General features: G+C 49.5%; 3 protein-coding genes across 3 annotated transcripts; 1 reads left to right on the top strand and 2 right to left on the bottom strand.

The window, feature by feature from the left end:
* Positions 1-2568: 2568 nt before the first annotated feature.
* On the bottom strand, positions 2569-4603 carry Z519_05523 (uncharacterized protein; the record flags this gene model as incomplete). Its single annotated transcript, XM_016763263.1, has 4 exons — positions 2569-2611; positions 2678-3827; positions 3875-4489; positions 4546-4603. The coding sequence occupies 4 exons, from the start codon at positions 4601-4603 to the stop codon at positions 2569-2571; spliced, it is 1866 nt and encodes a 621-aa protein (XP_016620876.1).
* Positions 4604-5364: 761 nt separating this feature from the next.
* Z519_05522 (uncharacterized protein) lies at positions 5365-7275 on the bottom strand (the record flags this gene model as incomplete). The annotated part of the gene is made up of 7 exons (XM_016763262.1): positions 5365-5695; positions 5753-6249; positions 6328-6436; positions 6516-6548; positions 6612-6881; positions 6945-6966; positions 7059-7275. 7 exons carry the CDS (start codon positions 7273-7275, stop codon positions 5365-5367), a joined length of 1479 nt encoding a protein of 492 aa, XP_016620875.1.
* Positions 7276-10261: 2986 nt separating this feature from the next.
* Positions 10262-10801, top strand: Z519_05521 (uncharacterized protein; the record flags this gene model as incomplete). The annotated part of the gene is made up of 1 exon (XM_016763261.1): positions 10262-10801. One exon carries the CDS (start codon positions 10262-10264, stop codon positions 10799-10801), a length of 540 nt encoding a protein of 179 aa, XP_016620874.1.
* Between the last annotated feature and the right edge of the window lie 468 nt (positions 10802-11269).

Genomic DNA, 11269 nt, shown 5'->3' with positions numbered 1-11269 from the left:
GTAGACCGAATCGCCAAGAAAAATGACCGCAACTCCAACGCAGCTTGGCCTGGCTTGGTCTCGTCCTGAAATAGTCAACCTTCAAGATATTGTGGCTGTTCGATGAAGCACACAAGTGCTCCCCCAGGTCACGAACTGCGCTGCTCGACCACGACAAGGAAGGCGACTACTTTGGAAACGCCAAAGAAAGAAAAATGTTGGTGGTTGGAGAGCCAAGTCTGCTAGTGGTCCTAGCGTAATGGAGTACCTCGTATGCAATCTCCTACCAAGTAAATCCCCCCAAAAATTCAAAGCAGGCTAGTAGATTTATTTTTCTAGGCATTGGTAAATATGTGAATATTGCACATATTCAAATCCTATGTTTCCCCCTAACTTCGAAGCCTCTATTCTAGAACTGCTACCTAGAAACGGCTACCAGAAGTCTCCCGGCTTTGCAATTCATCTAAGCACAGGCACGGTGCGGGTGCGAAACGATAGAATTCAAGTATCTACCAGTTCCTGTGCGCGAGACCTGGAAGGCTATCCCAAAGAATCTCTTTTGAGCCTCAATGACATCTTCTTTGAACTGTACATGTGCATTGAAAGGAAACTCCTGTATACCTAGATAGCCCATGCAACGCCAGCCAGAATTCTGAGGTCACCGAGTTGTCTACCTCGTTTATTGCATATCGCCGTCATGGACCCACTCGGTCTGCCTGCAGTTTAGCCTCATTAGCCTGTTGGGCGCACTAATAGCCTAGTGGGCACTGCCGCTTCTAGTACGGTCGGGTGTTGGGCGCGCCGCCGCTTTTGATGTTGCTATAAGAACCTCGTCTGCCATCCTATCCCTCTCCTCTCTTCCAATCTTTCCCCCCCTTCCTCACCTCCTTCACCCGGACACCTGTCATGCTCCTACTTGATACCAGGCTGAATCCACCTTGCTTCCGCATCCGGCCCTCCATCCTCGATCATGTGTCCATTCTTCACCAGCCCCTTGAAAATCTGCCTCGCCTCTTCCGTTGTACTCCAAACACTCCTAATCCCGGTCGGGTACTCTAACAAGTACTAATCTCTCCGCGGGGGCTTCCTTTTCGGGATCCCACTTAGTCCCAAATGCCTCCATGATACGTTTGACTTCACTGGTCGCCCACCGTTTAGAATCGGCTTGACCCCATCTGTCATCCACGTCTCGACCTGGTCCGTACAAGGAAGAGTGCCCAATGTCAGTAAGTCTCCTTTGTACCCTCTAGCGATGGTAAATCCGCGAGATGGACTCCTCTAGTTTTTGTTCCATAATTGTTAAAACCCAGGATGACCAGTTACACCATGATCGACTCGCAGCTCTCCGTGTCGCGCCTTTGATACTAGGATTCTGCTTCTCGACCTGGTCGTGGAAGACATGGAAGGCCGTAAGGCGCAGCGGATCTTTCAGCACAAACAGGCGTAGCGCGGGCTGATCACTGCCGCTTGTGCATCCAGCCACGAAAAACACGCACGGGGTTGATCGACAGAGCGTCCTTGCATTGCAGCATGCGCTCCTCTGCGTGTGGAATTTCAGGACCATTGCGTACATCTAATCCATGTTCATCATTTCCCTTTTCTTTTGTGCTCGCACTTTCGTTGTCTCTTGCCACTCTTCTGGTCAAGTTACGAATACAGTCTTGAAGAGAACTGTTCTCATTTTTTTTGATTTTTTTTTTGGTGTTAATCGTGGTCGAGTTTGACGAACCTTTTTGCCAGTATTCTAAGCGAAGTTTGCCTATTTTGAGCCCTCTTTAAGCGGATGTCACAGCTGGCTGGAGTGATGGGAGAACATGCACGAGAGTTACTCTCCTAGACGTTCCCGAAATACATCGGTCCAGAATTTGAATGTCCTCACCATTCCACCTTGGAGTCATCGCTTTGGTATCTTCCGCTGAGTTCTGTGGTCTCTCTCATTGAACCACGTCCCCATCCTTCGGAGCTATTATCGAGTTCAGGATCCGTCCGTCGCCAGGACGAGACGTTTCCACTCGCGAACGGCTAAAAGCTGGTGGGTGAGAATGTGGAGATTTGTTCCGATTACGAGGTAGAAAATGATGCGCTCAAAATTTTGAGGGGAATGATTCGGCGAGAGGATATTCCAGAAACCGCTTCTGTTTGACCCATTGCTCTCCGTAGAAGTTATTGTTTTCTCATTCACTTGTGAACTGGGGTGGTCACGATATATCGAGTACTGCATTGGCATTGGGTTAATTGCGTAGCTGATGATTACTACAGCGACTAATCCGAGATAGAACGCGGAGGATTCGCGGCCGGAAGACTAGCAATATTGTGGCCGTTAAGTTATAGCATAGTGATTAGCATCAAGAGAGTGTCGTTGCCTGAGACAGGAGACTAGGCGAGAACGCAGGTAGATAAAGGTTGGGGTTGCTTGAGAACCAACGTGAGAGCAGAATGAAGATCGCTGAAAGCAAAACGAAAGTTTTCGTCGTTTCTGAGATCCAATGGTGTGCTGTACCCGGTCCGAGGGGGATGATAGACATCAACGGCTTCTTGGTGGCCAGCGTCTACATGTCCCTGGTTTAACATCGGTAGTCCTCGTCTTGCTCAAGCATACCGCTCCTTGAATTTAACCGGTATAGTCATATACCTGGACCAGATGTTGTCAGCTCAATTCGTGAAAGGCATTGTGTCAATTCTGAAGGAATCGACTTACCTCGCCCTCAAGAAATCTGCCAGGCCTTTGCCAAAGTTGTCCAACCTGGCAGTCGAGCTTACGCCTCTTCCCAATAACCCATACACGACAAAATGTACAGCTAAGATGCCCGGCATCTCAACCCTTTCGAGAGCAAACTCTTCCTTCCACTCTCCACCCAATAGTCGTATCAATTCCTTCTTTGTGAGTGCGCTGCGCAGCCAGTCGTATTCGTCCTGCTCATGCACCCAGAAACCAACGTTGTTATTGGAGCCCTTGTCGCCACTGCGAGCATATACAACGTCACCCATGAGGGCCTCGACTGTGGGACCAAAGCTCTCCAACGGCACGGGATTACTGGTCTCCTCGTCGATCAGCGGCGCCAATGCTTCCGTGACACTAACAGTGCCGGCGTCGAGTACTGTGTGTGGTTTCAGCAGTACTGCCTTTTCTTTTAATGCGCTCTGCGGGATAAGTGCCGGGACAAAACCAAGGAATGGTCGAGGAACTGCCGTCCTTGTATCAAGTGTAGCATGCATGCCGGAGTAATGTTGCATGACCATCTCACACCACGATGCATAAACCTGACTCACAATATCTCTACTCTCCCCTTGCACAAAGACACGCAATATCGCTGTTCCCGCATACTGGTCCCTCGGGTTCGTTTCAGGGACGCCTATACGCTGATATTCCAGGATGTCGAGTTGATCTGCACTGATCCCACGTCTTTTCATGGCGTGCGCAATCTGCGCTTCAACCAGATCCCACTTTGCGTAAACCTCCCCTGGAGTACCGGTGGCGGCGAGATACCACTCGAGTTGGTACCCACCCTGGTAGAACATGGCAAGTTTCGTGGTTGCCGGAGGAGGATAGCCCTTGACGCCGAATACGTGGACGCGGTTGTCACCGACTTCTCGCATTTGGATATTTTTGATGTCGGCTTTGACATCGCTGTTTAGGTATATATTGCCCTGTAGCTCGTACAGGAGCTGACCACGGACGGTGTCGCGCGTGACGCGGCCCTTTAGGGCTTCGTGCTTCGTGATAACACAGGTCCCGTCTTGTTCAATCTCGGCAATCGGATACCCTAAATTGACGGAGCTTTCGATGGGAAATTTGTTGAAACCACAGAAATTGCCGCCAGTGCCGTACCCGCTACATTCAATCAGGTCTGCAGAAAGATCAGCCGTGAGATCTTTACAAACACAATAGACTCACGTCCTGCAATCAAAGCGCCAGCCAACTGGTCAAAGTCGTGTTCGCTCCACGCATGCCACCACGCGGCCAGTCCAATGACCGGGCTGGCGTCCGCAACGCGGCCACAGATGACGATATCTGCTCCTGCCCTGAGCGCTGCCACGATTCCTCTTGCTCCCAAGTATGCATGAGCAGAAATGACCTCCGGACGCTCCGTGTTGTCTCGGCTCAGCCAATTCCTCGTTAACTTGTCAATCTTGACGCATTCATTCTTTGCGTCTAGATGTTCAAATTGTGCGCCTCCGAATATCTCTTCCAGCCGCGACGTCACATCGTCGCCTTCCACATATGATACCTTCAAAGCATAACCTTTGGCAGTGACCTCGGATTGAACACGCTCGGCAAGACCTTTGGGGTTCAAGGCTCCGCCGTCTACGACTATCTTGATTTGTTTTGAGTTTGCTGCCTCAAGTGTTTGCAAGATACCGTCTTCGCATGTGGGTTCCCAGCCATTGTGTTTGCCAGCTTGGTAGTCCAGTGCATTTGTGGCGAGGTTAAATTCAGCGAGATAATCCCCAGTAATTGCGTCGACTTGTCCAGCTGTGGCTTGTTCAAGCATTTTATAGCCCGGATCGGCTAAAAGGCATTGTCAGCTGCACTGTGTCGGATGCTTGGGAAAGGTCCTGAATTACGATTGGCGCCACTACAGTTGGCGATCCTAATGGGACGTCTTGTCCCAATTGAGCCCATTTTGACGATATCTCTTGTGAGGCAGGTTCTATTGCACTGCTTAGAGAAGGCGACCTTAAACGGGCAAACGGAGAGACTTGGTGGAATGACAAAGACAACGCGATATAGTTCGCAAAGCGATATCAACAGAAAAGGGTCATTCTGTCGAATTTGGAGAAGAGCGTAGTGCTCCAAAGGTTACGAGGCGGCTGGGCTTGTCCCCGACCAACCTTCTCAAACCACGAGGCTCTGGCCGGATATCCGGCACTGATATATGACTTCACATCTCAGCACGCGCATTGAGCGCGCCAAGCGAAGGTTGGAGAAACGCGGAACGCGGACTCAAAACAGCCTCGTTCCGAGCTGCTCGGGGAAATTGAGTTGAGTTGTGAACAGAGATGCCCGAGTTTACGTGATGATAGAACGTTGAAAGGAAAAAGATTTTAGAGAGAACGATGAAGAGAAAATTGACAGGTTCGAATTGTTCGGCACTCGTCTTACAACAACTCTGGGGCTAACCTCGTATTGTTCGTATTTATGGGCCCACATCGACATAAGGATGCTCAAGCATGTTCCCGACAGAGTCTTGGCGGCGGGCGACGGATTTTATACTTTCTCTGCATTTGGTAGTGGCCAAGATCGATGTAGAGCTCCCATCGCCGGTGTAATGACACTTCTCAAAGCCACTAGGCAGTCATCCGCACTATTCGATGCCCTGCACTTCAACTTTGCTTCATAGAGACCGCGCCTCCAACTTGCCCTCAACCAGCGCTGTTGACCTTTCATATAGTATATCTGAACCCTGGCAAGCCTTCAATCACGACCTGGCCAGCATCTGCTTTCCGATTCTCCCTCATAAAGATCAAGCTCGTCACCACCAAGATGGCGATCATGATGCCCTGTGAGACGATGCAGGCAATGATACCGGGCAGATATCCCGGAGCGTCTTTCGATCGGAAGACCAAGCTGCCTGCGATGCCGCCTACACCGCCCATGCCGACGAATAACGCACTGGAGAATGCTCTCTTCCAATGTCCACGAATATTGTTGGCCTGATATGCCATGATGCACGGTATATTCGCATTGACAGCAACAGTCGAGAGGAATGCACCACTGTTGGAGAAAAATCAGCATCCTCGAGAGCACTTAGATGCGTCGGAAAAGACTCACAAGTACATGGACCCGTTGTTTTTCGTGAAGGCCATGAGCGGCAGGCCAATACATGCTAGCACACCATGGAACAACAAGATGGGTGCTCGCATCTTATACCTGTCACCTATCCATCCCGTTACAAACATCCATAATCCTGCTGTGAAGTAAGGCGGCGCTATCAGACACTGTGCGGCGGCGATCGAGAAGCCCATCCTCTGCTGCAGGATGATGGGCAAGAAGTAGGCAAAAGAGTAGGTGACAATCAGGGTCATACAGAAGATCAAGGCGAACGCCCATAGCTTCCAATCCAAGCCGTGGGCAAAGTATCTTTTGAGACTGAACGCCTCCTTCAACTCGGCGTCTTCGCGGTCTGCGTTGATGCGAGCCAGCACGAACTTAACCTCCGCGTCGTTGAGGAATTTGTAGTACCGTTTATTGCTCTCTGGAAAGCCGACAAGGACAGCGTAGGCGACAATTGCAATGATTAGAGTGATAACGCCTTCCATGATGAAGATCTAAGCCTGATTCAGTGATGTTTTGTTGAGGTGCACAAGTCTACGGGTTTTCATGGGCTAAGCGGGACTATTACTCACCCATCTCCAGCCAGCGAGCCCCTGGAGACCATCCATTTGCATCAGGCCATAGGCAAGAATACCAGCAAAGGCTGAGGCGCATGAACCCATAAAATACCAGAGCGAATACCTGCGACAAGAATTAATCAATCTCAAAGAGAGAGAGCAAAAAAAATAGGGGTTTGAAATCCAAGGGAGGATGTATTTACCTCTTGTGCATTTCGTAGCGAGTGTACCAAGTGCTGTCAAGAGCCGAATGTCAACATTGCCTCTTCGGCGCTACTTTGAATATGGCGTTAACCTACCTCAAGAAATACATGCACCCTGGAAAGAAGCCAGCTTCGAGGAATCCAAGAATGACTCTCAAGCCCACCATATCTTTCCAATCGTTTAGGAAGCCCATGATGATCAGTAAGACTCCCCAGGTTAGACAGATTGTGGATAGATGCCAGCGGGGGGTGATCCAACGAATGACCACGGTAGAAGGAAGTTCGAAAAGAATGTAAGTCGGGAAAAAAGACAGCGTGAGAATGGAATAGCGCATCCCAACACTGAGTTCGAGGTCCTTGGTCATCCTATGAGAAAGAGGCGTATCGGTCAGGCTTCTCGGCGATGGAAGATGCGATGAATGGACTTACCCTGCTATAGCTGCGCTACCAACTGTCAAATCGAAATGAGTTTTCAAGTCAGCATATCTATTCTTAAAACTTCAAACACAATAAGCAACTTGGAAAGAAAATGAACGTGCATACGATTGTTTCGATCCATGATGGAGATGAAATAGACCGCGCCGACAATTGGCAAAATGCGCCAATCGATACGACGAAGGATCTTCTTCTGCTCTTCAGCGCTAAAGCGTTGAATGTCTGGATGAGCTCCTGTTACATGATTGTCCTTCTCACCGCCATCGAAGAGCAACTCATCATGGTGCACCTCCGGGATGGGGCTCTTGAGGTGGTCGGTCGTCATCCTTGCCTTCTCAATAGACTGAGCACAAGGCTGCGATAGAAAATGGTGAGTGGATGGATTCAGTCGGAACGAAACAGGGAGTTCTTTAGGTCTTGTAGCCTTGTTCTCGAGCAAACAATTGGAGTAAAGGAAATGACCTACCCCAGCGCTCCATGGAGGAAGGAAGCTCTAATCGACAGTGGGGATAATATTTGTACATCGGGGTAAAGGTCAGTATGTCGACGAGCCCGGCCTCGATCTCTAAACATTCCCAAATGGCAAAAGGACATGCTAACCTGAAATAGGATGAATCCCAAAAAGGGGCGACCCACAGATTTGTGCGACGACAGTCATGCCATTCACGTGATAGATGTACCTTCGGATTGCGGTTCCGAGATAGCATTGCGGGGGAAATCAAGTTGGGTTGGGGAAAGGGGAAAGACTACAAGGTACTTGACCAGCGAGCTAGGTATCAGACAGGCCAAGACATCGACCAGGAAGCGGGATACATAAGGTTCTGTAAGGGAAGTTGACGACTTGACCAGCTTATGTTATCGACTTGATCGTATTTGCGAGCTACAAGATACTCCGCACAATAACTTGGTTTGACTGCTTGTGGGGTAATGGCGCCTTAACCTCTGTAACACTAACCGGATGTGTTTCGACTCCGAAGGGCTGGGGTGGAAAATGTGCCACGGCACGTTTGTCCCGGCTTGGTATACCATGTTTCTCATCGTTTCACGTAAAGTGACGCCTCTGACAAAGGCTTGTCCGAGTCAACGTGCATGAGATTTTAGATTGTCAAGACAACTCCGGTAGCTAATTTGACAGCTCGTCTGAAAGTCTCTGTTACGGTGGCTTGGAGATGAAGATGCACACATGTTCGGATAAAATCTAGATCTGCATAAAGCGCAGTCAAGAATGTATAGATCCTCCAGCAATTATGAGGCGGCAGATTTGCGATCGAAAATTATCCTCGAAGGCACGTCCGTATGCAACGCCGAAGGCAGGATGATACGATCGAAGAACTCTCAACGAGCCAATATACCGTAATACCATCTCAACCATAGTATCCATGTTCGTCACTTAGTCTTAATCTGCACAGGTGCCAAGGGTCCCAAAGGTTTTGTAATATATTCCGCCCAAAACAACAGAGCTCGAAGTCTTACGATCTCCCTAGTCGGGAGCCGAGACTCAGGCAGGCTTAGTAAAAGATAAACTGACAATTAAAGGCGATGGCCTGTAACAGGACCCTTGGCCCAGTTCTTACCTACTCAGGGGGGTACCTATTGTTCCGGCTGAATGACGCCATGATTTGTTACTTGTGGTGGTTGCTCGAGACATTTCAGGTCGAAGCACCGAGGCTCAAGTCCAACTCAGGCCCGAAAGGCATAGAAATCCAGATTCCACCGACGAACTCCCTGTTTCTGGTCCCACTGAAGACGAAGTGACTGGGAAGACGGCATTATTGGCATGGGAGGGGGAAATGCCCTCGAAAGTAGCGGTCAACACCACCAAATTCGGTGAGAAGCTTCCCTGCAACTTCCAAGTTGGGTTGAACGCTAATTACGGAGTTTATTTTGCAATATATCCGTTTTAGGCTTAGCAGTCTTAGTGTCTCGGCACAGCACTACTTCTTTCGCGGACCCCACAAACTTAATACCAAGTAGAGATCTATCTTTTCTGTGTCTAGCAATCAATTCATCCTGACATTGTCCAGCTATCATCATTTCTCAAAAGCAACATCGGAGCAGAGCATATGGATAATTGATTCGGCTGGGCATGCGTCCAGTTTTCCATCCACAGCATTGGGCTGGCGACAGCCCAATTAATCACACCATGCTTGCATCAAGGTGTGCAGCACATGCCAAGGCCACCGAACTTCACCTTCTTGTTGGTTGAAGGCTCGCTTCACATGAACAGGCGACACGAAGCAATGCATTGTCCTCAGCTGAAAAATCATGCGACGTCTGGCCAAAGCCAACAAAAATATATTATTCTACCCACCCATATCTAAACCTGCTGACTTGGCGAGCCTGGAACATTCTTGGATCAGAACACCAGAATATCAGGCCCGATCTATGCGATCTATTCCAACTCGAAGAGAGCGCTAGCTCAGGAACCAGCTCAGCGCGCAGTGGACAAGAACCCTGAGAGTGATTACAATAGTGCCACCATCACTTTTCCATACTTGCTCCGCGGGGAAATACGGGCATTACAGACAAACTTGGCTCACCAGTGCGATAGCTCTTTTCGATAACGTGCTAATAGGATAGCAACGCGGATTGACCCAGCTGGATCCAATTGAACAGAACCACAGCCATCGTCTTCTCTCAGCCAAGTCCACCGATACCAAGAAGCCTGACTTCACGTCGGTAGCAACTTCTCTCAGACCAGCCGCAGAAAATTCCAAAGCCTCTTACTATCAGGCCCAGAGTATCGCATGATCTTTCCCAGCTCACCGGCCATGAGAGAAACAACCATTCGGGCTCTGGGCACGAGCAAACCTTTCGGGAACTAGGGACTATGGCCCAGCATCGATGCCCATTTTAATCGGCATTGCTATTTGAGCAAGTTGCTATACCGGGACCTCGCTCTTCAAGTCCCCTATTTCCAGTTGAACATCAAATTATGTAAGTTGGTGAGATGAAATTTGCAGGTTCGACCCGGAATGCTTCTAATATTCAAACATTCTAGTGTTCAATGGCAGAAAGTTAGTATTGTTTATCACTCCACAATCATTCCACAAGATTTTTTCCCACGAAATGATTTGGTATTTTTCCTCCTTATCATGGTCGCCATGTTGCTGCAGGTGGCTAACTGTAGTAAGAAGAGTGACTATTACCCACCACCACCTATTTCGAACTGAAATATAAGAATCAAGAATTCTGGTAATAATGAGGAACCTCCACGATCTTGTGAGTAGTAGTTCAGGAACTTGAGCCCATCCAAGTTCAGTCAGTGTGTCCAACTACCACGTTCAACCCGCAACCTACTCAGCTTGACAATGTCTTTCCCCACCAAACCAGCTTTCGTATACGCAGGCAACTGGGACGATGAAACCCGCAAACATCCCGCCATGAAATGGATGGAAGATTACACCCGTTTTGTTGACGACCGCAACTTCGACAAGCCGTTCTCCGAGTGGCACACCGAGGACTCCTCATTCCACAAGGCCGATGGTACCGTCGTGTCAGGAGGCGCCAAGGCCTGGAAAGAAGCCGAGAGAACATTCAGCATCTTCACATCGTTCCTCCACAGACCCTACTTTGTCATGTGTACCGAGACTGAGAATGGGTGGGAAGCGATGGCTCAGGCACATTTCTATGCGAACTTGGTAGGCCAGCCCGCCACAGGGGAGAAAAAGGTTACCGATCCTGAGGGCAACGATTGGGATATTGTGGTGCCGGCGGGCTTCCATTTCGAATACGTCCGTGACAGCGGCGCAATGCACGACGGCCTTCTGTTGAAGAGAAACGAAACCATGTTTGATACGTGGCCCATTATGCAAGTCTTGATCAAGCGAGGAGAGCTCAAGATAGAATAGGTATATGTGTTTAACCTGCGAGAGACACGCGCAGTTCTTGCTGAGGGGAGGGCTTAATGAAGGATTCCGTGGCTTTCGCGGTGAACCAGTTGGGGCCAGGCTGGGGTGTATTGGCTGGGGGCCAGCAAGGTCACGGTCCGGCTTCTCTGGTCTCTGCTATGAGGTCGACTGCATTGAAGAGCATGACGAGAACTGTGACCTTCTCGCCAATAGGGGAAAAAAGAGTCTCGCCTAATGATTCTAGCATGAGATCGCTGCCTTGACCTCAAGACGCAAATTTCCGCGCGATTAAGTATTTTGGAGTCCTGGGAAACCGCTTCACATTGAATATCCTAATGACTCATGAGTGAAGGCGGCTGAAGAGATCGACTGTGGAGGAGCTTCCTACTGGAAATGAGAGGATGTCCTTTCGATGGCACGTTGAGGCAAGCCAACTGTATTCCGCCAAGATTTCGATGCCGCCCTCGT

The sequence above is a fragment of the Cladophialophora bantiana genome (genome assembly GCF_000835475.1).
Source record: "Cladophialophora bantiana CBS 173.52 unplaced genomic scaffold supercont1.7, whole genome shotgun sequence".
Classification (NCBI taxonomy): domain Eukaryota; kingdom Fungi; phylum Ascomycota; class Eurotiomycetes; order Chaetothyriales; family Herpotrichiellaceae; genus Cladophialophora; species Cladophialophora bantiana.
Note: the sequence above shows the minus strand (reverse complement) of the source record. Positions and strands in the feature narration are given on the sequence as shown.